At 43.5% G+C, this 16,172-nt stretch overlaps 1 protein-coding gene across 2 annotated transcripts in view; it reads right to left on the reverse strand.

The window, feature by feature from the left end:
* Nucleotides 1-12,779, reverse strand: part of SWAP70 (switching B cell complex subunit SWAP70) — a 35,098-nt gene extending 22,319 nt beyond the window's left edge. For both annotated transcript variants that reach the window (XM_062494287.1, XM_062494286.1), the window contains exons 1-2: nt 12,681-12,779; nt 4,685-4,825 (exon numbers count right to left, since the gene is read on the reverse strand). In XM_062494287.1, the coding sequence (XP_062350271.1) occupies nt 4,685-4,825; nt 12,681-12,779 (240 nt within the window). The remainder of the gene's footprint in view (nt 1-4,684; nt 4,826-12,680) is intronic.
* Between the last annotated feature and the right edge of the window lie 3,393 nt (nt 12,780-16,172).

The raw sequence follows: 16,172 nt of genomic DNA on the forward strand, positions 1-16,172 counted from the left end.
TAGTTTGCATGCAACATCAAGGCCCAAAAAGAACACTCTAGCAACCTAGTTTGACTTCCTGCATGGGGTTAAAAAGGAATTTCTCTCAGCAAAACTGACATCCAACCTCCAATTTCTGGTTGAATAGTAACACCCTGACTCAGTGGAAAGGAGGCTACAGTGCACTCCATGTTTCTTCTAGCACATCACCTTCCAAACCATCTCCAGAACTGTCTTAGTTCCAGCTGCTCTCCCATTGCACTGACTTACTGAGATTTTATATAGCAAATCTGGAAACCAGCATAGCCAAACCCACATGTAGATATGCTAAAAGCGATATTGGAGCAACAATTGGGAAGGACTTTTAATACGTTTTTTACTTCACATTACTCAAACTAACTCTTGCAGAGTATTCATAAACACAGAATAATTTTTTCCTCAATTGCTAATCCACTTAAAATCTTCTTCTCAGGCTTGCAAACCTTCACCTCATTGATACAAAATTTCCCCTTGTTTTCATTATCCTTTATCATACCTACCAGGTGCATCTACAGATCTGTGAATTATATATAGGCAAGAGCTCTAATTTACTGTTTTGTCTGTAAACCCTCATTTAAGTTATACATTAAACCTATTTATTATCTCCCCACAACTTAGCAATGCTATTTCTTTGCTGGAGTGTGAGAAAGGCATGTTTGGCACTGTAATGGAAGCCCCTTTGAGATTTTGGAAAACATATCTAAGAAACAGGTTCTTGTACCTCTTGTGGTAGTGAGACCAGTAATGATCTTCGATTGATTGATTTTTTTTTTTTTATGATAAGCCAAACCACAGATATCAGATGCTTCAAGAACACTGATGCAAACTGTTATGATTTCCTATCCAGTTTGGTAAGTGTCAAATACAGTGACTACACCACACTGGCTCAGTCAGTGACAGATTGGGAAGTTTATGAACTGATGTGGGTGGAGGGGGAAAAAGAGGGGGAAAAGGATAAAAAACCAGAAAGACAGAAGCAAACAAGAAACCAACCTGATGACAAGGAGAGTCTCCAGGCATAAAAGTGAGGCTATGAACAAAAACCATAGACTTTGCATGCTTGCATAGGTCACCAACATGGGTGGAGATGCAAGAGCCTACAGCTGTCCTTTGAATTAGGTGGCAGCTGTAGGAGCCAGAGCTGCTACAGCCACAAGTTCAGCATCTGTCTTGTTTGCACAAGAAGCATGGAACTTAAATGAAACACTGACCAAACCCTCTGGATGAAGGGCCAGAAGTCAGAATTCCTTCATTCTGTTCACCAGCACTTCAGTCCTTGGCTATTCCTGCCTGTGCTTTTTCTGTGTCCTCTGCACTCTGCCCAATGAACTGTGACTTCTTTTCTAAAAGCCCTTTTACCACCCTGATAGTGAGTGGTTCCACCTCGGAAATGTCCTGGTGGTGCACAGGCACCTCGGACACTCCTGTCAAAGCCCAGGTCACCTGCAGCATGTGCCTGCCACCAGGACTGTGCAGCAGTTGAGCAGGAGATTTCAGAACCATCTTACCACAAGGGAATAGGTCCCACAGTGCCAGCAATCCCACTTTACACATGTAAGCCCTTTTTTCAGAATCCAGACTTGATTCTGAAACAGACTTTATGGGGCCCATGTGTCATCCAGAAAAGAGACACTGTTTAGGAGTTATTCAGGACAGTAATTACATCAGCACACAACCCTTGGCTCTCCAAGCAGTTCCAAAAATATAAAGAGCATTGGCAGTTGCATTCATGAAGTTGCCTGGAAGATGAGATAACCTGAGGTTTGAACAATGTCCTTCTTCGTCTCTCCCAGCAGGACTCTCCCCTGCTCTAAATAAGCCTTTTTAAATAAGGCATATTATTGCTGTAAAATACCACCACTGCCATTACTGAAAGGGAAACTTTTCAAATTGGTATTTAAAGATATACATTGTAAATAACAACATGTGCTAAAATATGGTTAAGGAACCAAGTAAAACAAATTATGAGAACATTGTACTAACAAATCACAGCTCCCCCCCGAAAGAGACATTTACAGAAAAAGAGAGGTTTTGTTTCAGATGCAAGAAAATTCTAGATACATCTATCTGCTGAGTAACAAGATGCATAACACTGGAAATCATCCATCAGGCAATACTAATTACTCAAATAATTTATTGAAATTATCTATGCAGATAAAGGAAATTAGTTGCAGCAAATGTACCTCATTTAACTACCTTGTCTTTCTTGACAGTTCTCCCTTTCTCAATGATTCCCTGGTTCTATATAAGGAGGCTTTACTGCAGGGTAAGTCAGCACCAAAAAAAATATAAGAAGTTACAACAGCATTTAAGAACAGAAGTTATTTCCAAAGGTTACAAAGTCCTCTCAATAAAATTCTAAGTCATAGTTATTTTAACTATAACTATTTTAAAAGAAATTCAAGAAATAATTCTTTAAATATTTTATGAATGTCTTAAAGCAAAATATCTTAGGATCAAAAAAACCTCTCTTGAGCCACTGGCTCTTGCTCGAATCAATTAATTTGCCATAAAATGCATGACTGGAAATTGAGAGAACTTCCTGTGTATCTGGGGTATAAAGCCTCACTCCTTTAGTAGCTTTGTTTACTAGAATACACTAACAGCAATTTTTCTACAATCACCCCATCAAAAATAACAGATTATGCCTTGGAAAAAAAAAAAGAAAGAAGGAGTTTCTTGTTTGTTTTTTTTTTTTTTTTTTGCTTGTTTGTTTTAAACAAAGAAGACATGCAATGAATCAGTGACTTCAGCCCACTGCATGGTGTCTTTTGGCACTGATGTAAACTCATCTCTAAAAGAAGAGAAGTCACAGTCAAGATTTTTCCTGTCCAAAAAGATAGCCTTCTGTCCAAACAACTTCACTACTTTTCTTGTTTACAAGCATTTAGTCAAGATCAAATAACATGAAGTTACATGTAATTTAATGCTGTTCCTTAACACTTCCATCTTTTAAGATTAACTGATGATACAGATATATCAGGCAATCACTGGAAGCCAGATCAGTATATGAATAAAACAAAACAAGAAAGTATAGAGAGTCATGCCCTTCCCTTTCATACGTACTTACTTATGTAGCCAGGTCTGTCATTTGCAGATAAAAGCATTACTTAAATGCAATTCTGCTCTTCATTTCCCTAACTATCCTCCCTAGAAACACCTTTTAACAGCAGAGCATTTTTATCTTTGAAAAAACCATACATATCTCTTTTGGGTTTTCTTTACTTAATGGCTTGCTACTGCCTACAAAGAGAATTAACCCACTGTGGTTCAGCCTTTCTCACTGTAATCCTTCAGTCAAAACAAATTAAGGCTTTTTCTTTTTTCCCAGAATTAGAGAAAGAAGACTGCTTGGTCTCCACAGCATCTCAGAGAGGCAGGATGGAGCAGAAAGGAGATCACAGCATCTTAGGGACAAAGCAGGATTCTTCAGCATCAAACAACCAAGACATTAATGAGGTACCTTTACATGTACTAAAGGCCAACATCTGCCACACATCAAACAGAACATTCTTAGGGTGTCTGTCATACTCTTTGGGTATGAGAGAAACACAGACTAGAGAGGCAGAGAAGCTGATAAGTCTCTGCTAGATGTAAGCTGCCAGACTGCATTATATATATATATATATATATATATATCACATTTTCCACCACTATTAAATGAAGGAGCAAAAATCAGCAAACGGGGCTGAGGAGTATGCATAATCTGCAATTGCTGCACTGGACCTCTCCGCAGTATGTCAGTTCAGGACTTTTTCACATAACAAAAGAGAGCAAACAGCTCTATATCTCTGAAGGCACAACATCCAAGTTTGAGGGTTTCTGGGGCTGGCCCTCAAGTATACAAGAAATCAGTGTGTTGAAGCTGATGTTTCCATCATGTGAGCTGCTTTTGCTGTCCGGCCCAGTATGTGAACAGAAGACAGATAAAAAAGTGCAGGAAGATCATTGTTTGGGGTTTCTTAACTTTCCAACCCAGTGACCACCTATTTTAGAATGAGGAAGGGAGAGGGAGAGGGAGAGGGAGAGGGAGAGGGAGAGGGAGAGGGAGAGGGAGAGGGAGAGGGAGAGGGAGAGGGAGAGGGAGAGGGAGAGGGAGAGGGAGAGAGTCCCACCGGCTTTGCAGAGTTTCTCCTGAAACAAGACACAACAGAAGAATGCTCAGACATGAAAGGAAAGAACCTGCAAGACGAAACTTCGCAACACGCCCTAATGTCACCCACTGTAACTCCCTGAAGGGATCTACTTATGAAAGTACTTTGTGACAAACAGTGAAGATATTTTTACCCTTTTTGTTTGCAAAGGAGTTTGTGACAATATTGTAATAGCTGCAGTATAAAGTGGGACAACCTATAGCCCCCAGACACTTTTGGATAAATTCAAGCTGAGGTGGTTTATTGATATGAGCACAGTTCTGCATTAACACAGCTTAGGCAAGGGCCAGATGTGACAGGAAACAGAAACCAAGGAGAGAAGAGGTAGAGAACAGTGCACCCTTCTATTTTTAGGCACAGGCTCTCCAGAGTAGCTGCCCAGACCCCACACACACACGCCCAACCAGTGTCTTCACACCAGCAGCAGCCTCCTGCATGCACCAGTTACCACAAAAATACTCTTAACAAAAACTGATTCAAGAAAGCACAGAGCAGGAGAATTCAAAACTTACCTTTTCCAAGATGAATTTGTTTAGATAAGGCATGTAACCCTGATTGGAAACTGGTCCTTCGTCATCATCCCTAAAGTGCTCTTCCAAGGCCACTGGATCATGGGGAACATTTAACACTGTGCACAAGTTGTGAGAAAGGACCTAAGGGCAGAAGAGAAACCAGTGACACTGCTGTCAGCCTTAACCATGCTGTGTTCCCTCCAGAGCAGACCTGTGACTCCAAAGCAATGTGCAAAGTGACACTTCGATGTCACCGCAAGTTCTGCCCCACAAAGTTTTGTCAGAAAGCAAAACGTAACTAAAGAATCCTGATTTGATGATCTCAGAGAAGTGCATGTTACAGAAGCAATGTGAGCACAGAGAGGTCCAGCTCTAGAGAGCTGCATATGGAGCTACACAAGCTCCCCTTTGTACATATATTCTCATGCAGCTGAAAACCAGGAGAGGCATGCAGGAACACCAGAATAATATTTGCAGAGTGAAGTCAGATAAGTATCAAAACAACCACAAACACCTAGTCTTTGAAATTATAAATATTTATATCTAGTGAAAATGAGTAACAGAGAAAACAACTCAATATGTAGCTTTCGTTTACACAGAGAAGACTATTCAGATTAAAGCATTAACTATGGATTTCTCTCATCTGCTTGCTTTTGGGCTGTTTCTCAACATCGACCCCATGTTTCAGCTAGCAAAGTAATGTTACAGAAAGAGGAAGGGTTTAGGTGTGCTTCTCAAATTTTTATTTTAAAAAAGCTATTTGCATGAAGCATGTCACGAACTTGACACCCACTAACACTCCTGTCTGTTCTTGAGAAATGACCTTCAAGAAGAGACTGCACACTTCACTAATTTTAAGGAAGTGCTGAATTACTGAAAACTAACTGGTAGCCAGCACATCTCAACTTCTTCAGCCTGAGCTGTGCTTTGCAAGCACAGACCAACGCCTCGGAACCAACAGGAAGGCAGAGCCTAGGCAGTAGTGACTCCTGTGCCAGCACTTCCCAGGAAAAGGCAAAACCAACATCCCTTTGGCTGTTCACACTGTCTGGAGACAGGTCAGACCTGGAACAGGCTGCTCATTGCACCCCAAGCACTGGAGAGCCCTCTCCCTTGTGTAAAAAAATTACAGAGAGGTAAAACACATCACATCTTTTGAAAAGGTATGCTGCCAGTGCTATTATTTCTTTTTTTAAATCAACAACTACATGGAACGAAGAGCAACTGAATTTTGTGGGTTTTGTATAGAATTTAAAAAAACAAACACAAATGATGCAAAGAGAAAACAGCAAAAAAACCACAAATGTGTAGAAAACTTGTAAGCATGTCTACACAGGTAAGTAGACATAAAATGGTCAAAGATGGAGTAGTTGTAAAAGAAGAAGTGAAAGTCTGAAGTTGTCAAAGCCTAGGAAATCAAACCAAAGCTACACACTTAAAATGTCTGGGCTTTCCCCCACCCACCTGCCCCTAAGAAAAAAAGAAAATGTACTATTCTGATGCATTATAAGGCAACAGTAGAATCTAAGTGCTAGTTAGCAGAAAATATTACAAAGATAGCCTGAGATGTATATTCAGTTCAGAGGAGAATTCCTCTCCACATACCTCAGAAGTTAAACTTGCTTTTAGAAGGTTTTTCCATGAGAAATACACTGATGTATGCTAACACTAAAGCATTAGAGCTAATAAGGTGTAGAAATTTAAAAACAGTTAAACAGCATCAGCTACAGCACAACAAAAGCTGCACTTCCCAAAGCAGCAAAAGAGCATTTAGAAGTTACCACATTTCACACCACTCTCCATCAACAGTATATTTCACTTCAATCCATTCTTGTCTCTAACCACCACATCAGATCAAGTATTTGAGTCCATGTGATTTACATAGGGGGTCGGGGGAATGTACTATCATGTGTGTTTCCCCTTCTATTAAAGGCTTCCGTTGTTATTTATAGAAGTCTGAGGGATTCTTGAGTTTCTGAGAGAGACAGATGATCACTGTTTTCCAACCACACTGTAGTTGCTAATACTATAACTACAAAAATACTTAGCTAATAAAAGTATTCTAAAAGCATAACAGATTTCAGCTTACTACCAAAGTCAATAAAAAATCTAAATAAAATACTTTATCATATCCTTTCTACATACTTGTCTTTTGTCCTTTTTTTGGTGCTCTTGCTGTGTTTGGGCTGTCAGAAACCTAGGTGGTTTCCACATCAAGTGACCAACTTACCAGGAAAGAATTCCACTTTCAATGATTTTCTAAGATCTGCCTTATCTACCATCTCTCTGGTGCCCAGTGCTCTCTTTTCATAACTCAGGAAATTCCTCGGCGCCTGCCAAAGCCTGCCGTTCTCTAACGCGGCCAAGTGCCTGCTGAATTCTTCACTTGCAGGGTAAGACAGAAAAATTCTGCCCTGAGGTCTCGTTTGGTTTGGTTTTGTTCCCTCAAATCACATTATGTGGACCAGAAGACACTCTATGTTAATTAACAATTTAAAATTAGAAAAAAAAACAAACCAAAACCAAGTAGCTGAGCACTAGGTTAATTGGGGTACAAAAAAATCACCTTGCCTTGCAGAATTTACATCAACCATGAGGAAGTTTTGCACCAGTCAGGATTATTTCCCCACAGGGTTCTAGGCAGCTTTCTCCTTCCACATTTACAATGCTCTGGATGGCATGTTTAGCAATTTACCTTCATGCCAAAGCCAATTCCTGCCCCAGCCAACTCTGCTGTAGCACGTAGGTACAGGGGGGTCACCAAACTGGAGTCTGGGACAGCACAAGCAGCCTGCACTTGTTGGGGGGTTTATGACACCAGTACACTCTGGGTACAACAACTTCTCCATTTTCAGGAAAAGTTTTGTAAGAAAGATGCCTGGTGGCATCCCATCTTTCCCTGGGAACACTGAAGATGTCCTGTTCCAAATACAAATACAAGCAAGGTGAACACCAAAGGTCATCACAGACTTTGGATTTACTTTATTTATGCCCTATTTCATGCTGCATTACCTTCAGGTCTACTCTGCTGCTCCCCTCTTGAGTTCCCACTTTCCAAAACTTTCAGCAGGTGTTGAATTGTTACCATCAGAGTAGTCCCATTCAACCATGTCCATAAAAGTGATCTGCATTTCTACAGGGAGAGGGAGGATCTGCTAGACTACTTACTGCTCAGTGACAAAAAATTTGGCCCACATGACAGTGGGAGTATTATCAGAGCAGACTAATCCTGCGGCAGCTATTGTCAGCTTCTTGGTAGTTTTCTCTTTTTCTTTCCATCTTTCAGGGGGGTCTTCCCACTCCTTGTCCCTTTTACAGATTTTAAAATGTTGGCATCCCAGATCCATTCAGTGGCTTTGTGTGAATTCATTCCAAGACATTCTTGGCTCATCTCTCTCTAACATCCATGTCAGCAGCCAGCCAGCCAGCCAAAATAAGGCTACTCACAAGCACTTTCCCTTTTTCTTTTATGACCAGTGCTAAAGTAATGCATCCTGTAAGCCCCCTGTCACAAGCACCAGGTCTTTTCATCCAGGGTACACACACCATATCCTGCATCATCACATCCCAAAGGTACAGCTTCCCTATTCCCTCAGGCAGCACATACCCCACCTGGATCTTCATTATTTAAAGCTGGGGTTACTGCAGCAGCCTCTTTCTCAGCTGGATGAGAATATTCCAGCCCAGCCTCCACCAGCCCAGGTTCCTGACACCTGTGCCCTTCACCCACATCAGCTCCCATTCCTTCATTCACTCCTTTCACCCCTGGGCACTTGCACACCCCTCATCAGCATTTTCAACAACCTCACCCTTCCTTTTGCCTTCATCATCTGCACAATCCCCCTTGGCCTCCAGTCACATGCTGGTGTCAGCCTGCATCTGCCCAAGTTGCCAAGGGAGTTTCCTTTCTGTCCTGGGGCTCCCAGCCCTTAGGAAGAGCTCCCTGTAAACATACTCCATGTACTGCACCTTTCTTTTACATCTTTCCTGAAAACAGTTGATCAAACAGAATCACAGAAACCATTAGGCTGAAAAAGATCTCTGAGATCATCAAGTTCAACCTATGACTGAACACCACCATATCAACCAGCCCATGGCACTGAGTGCCACATCCAGTCTTTCCTTAAACACCTCCAGGGACTCCATCACCTCCCTGGGCAGCCCATTCCAATATCTAATCAGCCCCTCCATGAAAAGATTCTTCCCAATGTCCGACCTGAACATCCTCTGGTGCAGCTTAAGCTTTTGTCCTCTTGCTGGTTGTCTGGAAGAAAAGACCAAACCCCACGTGGCTACAAGCTTTCTTCAGGCAGTTGTAGAGTGGTAAAGTCACCCCTGAGCCTCCTTTTCTCCAGGCTAAACATCCTCAGCTGCTCCTCACAGCACTTGTGCTCCAGACATTTCACCACCTTTGCTGCCCTTCTCTGGGCTTGCTCCAGCCCCTCAATGTCCTTCCTAAACAGAGGGGCCCAGAACTGGACGCAGCACTCGAGGTGTGTCCTCACCAGTGCCCAGCACAGGGGACAATCCCTGCCCTGCTCCTGCTGCCCACACCACTGCTGATCCAGGCCAGGATACCATTGGCCACCTGGGCACAGGCTGGCTCAAGGTTAAACAGGCTGGATCCACTGGGGGCTGCTCCTCCCAAGCATAGCAGCATGGCCCCATCATCTCCTCATGCTCCCTGTTTTAGTCTACAGGCTGCCTGGGCTTTCCTGGCAGAACAGCATCCCTCCCTCACACCCTACAGCCAGGATTGCTTATGGCTGCCCTAACGCACACGCTCTGAGCCCCGTGGACAGCAGCAGAGCAGACCCTGCTCCCGTGAGTCACGGTGACTAATTTCCTACTGCCCTCCACCGCTGCACAAAGCCGATTGTCCGGCCGGGGTCCTGCCCACTCAGCGCAGGCTCCCAACCCTGCCCCTGCCTCGCTACATTGTTCAAGGTCTTCCTCTCTGCTCAGACCATCCCTCTGACCCCAGATTACACCATTCTTCCTCTTCCCACAGGCCACCGACTTCACATTTAGGGGAAAGGCAAAGCAAAGGTATAATAAGCCTTTAACACCCCAGACACGAGAACAGACCGGTATAAATTTTCTAAGTAGTTTCGGTCAGCCAAAGTTACAATGAGACAGTATTTTCACATGTGGCTCACCGTCCACGTTCTCCAAATAGCACTCAGGAATCCAATACCCCAAGGCTTAGAAAATACACCCCAATGCACCATGTAAAACAAAACAAGAACACCAAAATAAACTCGCTGCCAAAGCAGAGACAAGTCACAAAGCAACGTGTGGAAGAGCTCCCAGAGAGGGTGTAAAAAGTAAGTGGTGGATTTTGCCAAGATCCAATCATACACACACACACACACACACTACAAGCAGTTTTGCTGGCTGTCAAGTGGAACTATATTTAAAATTACAGTGTTTCCAGATCCAGATGAAAAGCGGATTTAATGCTGGCACCTTAGAGAAACTTCTAAAACAAGTTCATTTTAAAACTGTAGACAGTAAGAAAGATGAACTTGGATCTAAGTGTAGGAAAGGAAGTAATTTGCATGCAGCTCATGCTGGAATAACAGCAGCAGCAGCTGTAACTGTGTACACAGAACTTACACCTGAGCCTTGCTGTACCAGTGTTTGAACTTGCCAAAAAACACACTGGCAAAACAATGACTATGTCCAGCTTTAAAGCTGTAATTTAAGAACAGAATACACAAATGTTTCTGGTGATGTAGAAAAAATGACTAAGAGCTGCAGCCAGCATAACAGTAAAACTTCTGAAGCCTACCAGTTGAAGACAAGTAGAAAAACACAAACAAACAAACAAACAAATCAGTGCATACTGGAAGAAGACAATATTCAAAATTACAGAGAGGACTGATTTGACTGTCTCCTCTCTCCATAGCTCAGAACATATACAAAAGATACAAATGGATAAAAGACATCTCATGACATCTTTACTATTCCAAGCAAGTCCCATTTTTGCCCTCAAGCATTTGCTGTTTCTCCAGACTATGAAACAGTCCAAACTGACTCACGTCCATCCATCTGCTCTAGATCTTCTGAAAACAAATGTGTGATGCAAATCCTTCTCAGTAGGGCCTCAACTACACAATACAGAGATACACATTTGTTTTTCTCATAGTATTTAAAGTTAATTATTTATTTTTACGGAAGGATCAAAGGTCACTTCTAGGCAGAGTAACTAGAAATCACTCCCTTTAACAACCAAACATATTGTCCATAGGAACTTCCCTGCAACGTGATGGCACCACCTTATACTGGATTACACAAACCAAAAACACATTGCCAACTTTTCTTACTGAGAAGGGAAGAGTTCAACAGGTTACAACACTGCAATTCCCACAAAACAAATAGGGTTTTGTAGTTTTTTTTAAAAACAGCAGTTCCACTAAATTATTAAGCATATTTTTCTAACGTTACAGATCTCTACTGACCTCCAAGCATCATCTCTCCATTTTATAGGAGTGCTGTATCTTCCTCATGATGATGATAACACTTGATTGTGAAATACCTCCTCAGGACAACATAGCCCTATCTCTATCACAGAGGAACCTCTCGTTTGCTGTCCTGCCTGCACTTTTTAATCATGTGGGGCTACTGCCACCCTGCACACCTTTTCTCCCCAGCAGGACCATCAGTTAGACTTTTTGTGGCAAATGCTGAATGTGGTGTCAATGTAAGAATGCCCTCTACTCCCTCCTGTTACCTGAAAACTAATTCCTGGTGGCCACAGGAGAAGGTGGCAACTTCATTTCACATTTGTTTCTGCACTCCACCTGACACTTCCCACACGAGCCTTTCTGTCACACACACAGAATTGCACAAACACAAAAAGCCCTGCTTTTTTGGATGACACTGTACCAGTCCACCAGCACACTGGGAGTTTCTTTAGCCATTTCATTCAGCCCAGCACCTGTGGACCACGAGAGGTTGCACACATTTTCAGCTCGAGCTCACAGCCAGATCTGGCGTCTCGCCCAAATCCTGCGTGCGGTCACTTTCTGGCCAAGTTCAGGCTCTATCTCACAGCCCAACGATCGCCCCAGGAGAAGAAAAGAAGAAGAGGAACAGGCTGCTTGCAGCATGCTGCCAGGCCCGGGACCCTCGTTACATAATGCTAAAAATAAAGTCCAGGAGCGACCAGCCACGCTTGGAAATGGCACCAGAGCACGGCCACTGTCGCTGGTGGAGTTAATCCTACAAAAACCTCGCCTAATTGCAGCAACCCACGCAGCCCCAGCACCGAGCACAAGGACTCACAGTCTCCAGTGTCAACAGGTGTTGCGTTCTTATTCAAAATATTTATTTAGCCAGATTCCTGCTATTATACCCAGGCCAAGACGGTCCCATAAAGCAGGGCCAAGATGGGACTGGATTCAGCGAGCTGCCTGAGAGCTCTTTTAAGAGCACAAACACTACTTCAGCGTATAAGCTAAGGAAAGAATGGCACAGTTGGAGCCTCTTGACTAATTCTCCTGTTTATATCCAAATAAGAGGGCACTGTAGAACCTCTCTCTCCCCTTGGCAAGCCGTGAATTTCACTTGGACGCAGCCAACCCCTATAGATGGGACCTTGTGGCTACCCCACAAAAGATTTTGGCCAGAAAGGGTAGCAAGGACACGCGGTTGAAAGCGAACCAGAAGCACAACAAGGGTTTGTGCACTGACATCTCGGAGAGGAAGGAGCGCCTGCCCGGGCTCCAGGACGGGTCCGCGCCAGCCTCCCGCGGGACGGAGGTGGCCGGGGCCCGCAGGGACAGCGGTGCCGTGGGACGAATGGTGGGGAAAAGGCGATTCGCAGCGCCCAGGAGAGTCCCGAAAGCGAGCGTCCGTGTGTCCCCAGAGGCGGCCGCCCCAGGCAGGTCCCAGCCCGCGCCCCGTGCCCGCGGTGCCAGCGCTCGGCGGGGACCGCCCGCGCCGCCTCCCGGCCCCTCGCACCCCACCGGGCCCGCCGCCCCTCGCTTGCCTTGAGCTGGGACTTGGAGACCTTCCCGCTGCGGTCGAGGTCGAGGGCGGTGAAGGCGTGCCAGATGGACTTAAGCAGCTCCTCCTTGAGCCCCACCATGGCCGGCCCGCTCCCGGCCCGCGCTCGCCGCCGCCGCTGTGTCCCGGCCTGGGCGGCCCAGGGGGAGCGGCCCAGCCCCGCTGGCACCGCCCCGGCAGCCGCGTCCCGCCCCGGCGGCGGAGGAGCCCCCTCAGCAGCGCCCGGCCTGGAGCGCCCTGCCCTCCGCGTCTGCTGCTGCGGCCTGCAGAGCTTCCCCTCCGACCGCAGGTCTGCCTTTTATTCTTCTTAGCAAATGCGCACGGTTAAATGGACAAGTGCGAGATTTTGTCCCTCTCGGTGGATTTCTGATGGCTCGTTGTGACGTGGATGAATAAATTAACGTTTGTCACTTTACTTCGGCGCAGTTAAACACTGCTCAGGGTTTTCACTTCAGCTGAGAGTAAATAAAGCAGTCTTGTCATGGTGACGTGCTGCTGGATACACACACACTACGTGGTAGCGAAAGCTGTCGCGAATTTATCAGCGAGCCTGATACTTTTCTATCTTTCCAAACAATTCCCCCCTAGAAAATCATGGGTTTTTGAAGAACAGGAATACTGTTCAGTCTGTGAATGGAATTCATGAAAGTCTCGGGTCCGGTGCTCCCAGCGGGATATACACCTCACACTAAGGAGAGCAGCTTTCCTCTTGGAATTTTTCTGGCCCAAAAGCAGCTTGGAAGGAAGGCTATGCACAGCTGGAGAGAGTGCAGTGCAATCCCAGTGCAGGGGGAGAGCTAAAAAAACCTCCGCTACCTCCAGAGAGGAAGCCAGACAAATCATGATTGAGAGCAAGGAGTTGTGTTCTTGGAAGATTTTGTGAGAGTTGTTGGGTATTTGGAGTCGGTTTTTTGTGTTAAGTCCTCTTTAGTGCTGTTGGTTGGGAATAAGCACTGGTAAGGACAGCAGCAATGCAAGGACTTCAGCTGAGATTACTAAAACAAAATACATTTACGCATAATTTCTTCTGTTCTTCTGTGTTGTAGGAAAAGCAAATTATTATTTTTGATGTATTTGCTGTGATCTCAGTGGTTCTTTTTGCATATATGGAGTCCTTATTTTTTTTGGCTAGGTGGTATGTTGGTTGGTCTACTTAGCCAAAAAATACCTCTTCAGACCGGCTTTGGGGAGAGAAGGTGTGGAATAGCTTTTTTGTACATCTGGATGGATGTCTTCTGCATTTCAATCTGAACAGCAAATACCATAAATCGTGTCAGCAACACAGCCAGGATCCAAACCCCAACTGCACTGAAGCCCTAGGCCCAAATAGAAATGAGGCTGACAATAAGGCTCCAATAGAGGCTGACAGACAAATACGACTCCTGCATGCACTATTTCCTGCAACTGATAGAAAAGCTCATACTTTTCTGTCTGTAACTCACATACATTGCTTGAAACACTGTGACTGTCATTCACACAACACAGGCCATGATCCCTTGAAGGTTTTATTTTCATGGATTTCACGCAGAACCATGAAGATCCCAAACTCAATAAACAGCAGGGGGGAAAAGTAACTTTCTGCCCAGTTTTAGTCTTCAGTCAACTGCATCATCAGAACAAAAATAGCACTCCTAGTGAAATACTTCTGGAAGGTACAGTTTGACAACTGTTTTGTACCAGGTGGTGCTGGTTTATTGTGATTCCAATAAGAAAGGCACTCAGATTCCAATGTGTCACTTAAAATACCATTTATTGCAGCCAACATTATAACAGTGTAGATAGCCTTACATTCCTTCAGGAGCCCTGGGCTGTCCAGCATCCACCTGGTGCAGCATGTCATGCAGATCCTGCCCATGGAAAATTCACACCATTTTGGTCATTCAAGTTATTGCAGGATTTTTGCACAAGGAAACAGCTCTAGACATTGTCTCTGTGGCCAAACAAAGGATGTTCACACCAGAACACATTGCTGTCATTTAAAGTGCAGGGCCAGAAGCAGGACACATGAGCAAAGTCCACTGTAGGAAGAAATTCTAATTTTCATGGGTGAAATCATAAGATAGGTTTTCTGTACTGATGAAGACTAGAACCATCCACAGATTTCTGCTAATTTTTATTCTTTAGAGGTATCTTTTAGAGATGCTATAGTCTCTCACTAGCACAGTCAATTGCCAAACACAACCTGCCTTATTCACTGAGCATACCCTAACAGCCTTTCCCCCCTCTTTCTTCCTAACCTTTTGCTCCATGATTTATTCAGGACTTTGGAATCTACAAATAATTATTTATGCTATTTCCTCAAGATGGATACTCTGAACTATATGATTAACATAAAAATTATTTTGATTAAATTTCCTAATGAATCTCATTTACTAACATTATATCTGTTATTGTTACTAGAAACATGTCATCTTAAAACACATTAGCATTTCTCCAATTAGAACACAGCTATTCCACTTAAGAAGGAAGGAGTTAACTTTTATATATGCAGATAAGTTAGTAGCTGAGCACAAGGTCACCAGTAAACACAGAACACCCTTATTAAAGTGCATTAAAATACAGTTAGATTCTGTGAAAAGTCACTGAAGAGAAGCAATTGGTGTAGTTCCCACATGAATCTTCTAATGGCAGGGACTTAATCTCTGCTTTCAATAGAGTTCAGTGATTTTTTGGCAGTTTGGATTTTTGGTAAAAGCAATAGCGTGGAAAAACAAAATCAAAACAAAATGCCCCACAAATTGTAGAAAACAACAAAACCCCACCACACCTACACATATAGAAACCAACCACACAAAAAAAACTTTCACAAAAAAAACCCCACTAAACCCCTGTGTCCTGCCTTTCATTTTCTCTTCATTCTTTTTGCTGGCTTCTGTTATTCCTGATTTAAATGACATGCTAAAATCCTTTGCCAGAATAGGATTTGTTTCCCACTCAGAGCATAAATAGTCCCATTCTGGTCACTAGGTTGCAGCCCGTGCTTAAATGTTTCATTAAAAAGAGTGGTTTATACAGGTCTCAGCTGCTCCAGCACTTGGTAGGTTAATCAAGAGGATCATGCATAAACCTTGTACATGATTTTATATAGTCATATTTAAATCCTCGTTGTTTTTATAGGATTGATCTAACTGAGTAAAACCAGTTAAAGTGAAGTTCATATGCAGACAAACTTGCTGTGGAATGAAACCTTTTGTTTTTTATGCTTACCCAAAATAGCTTTAACAAAGTTACAGGACTAACTGCATCCACACCCAAAGTGTGAGTTATTTTAAGCAACCCTTCTATTTTGATATGCTAGTCTGGATCTTTGCTTATCAAAGACTTTACGTTCTGAACCTTTGAAGATGAGATTGACATGTAACCCATTAAACATTAATTAACAGCAATCACACTTAACCAAGAAACCCTTGATAGCACTACATAAACTCTAAATTGCTTGCGTGGTACAAAAGCAAGTTCTGCTGCAACTTCACAT

The sequence above is a fragment of the Cinclus cinclus genome, chromosome 6 (genome assembly GCF_963662255.1).
Source record: "Cinclus cinclus chromosome 6, bCinCin1.1, whole genome shotgun sequence".
NCBI lineage: Eukaryota > Metazoa > Chordata > Aves > Passeriformes > Cinclidae > Cinclus > Cinclus cinclus.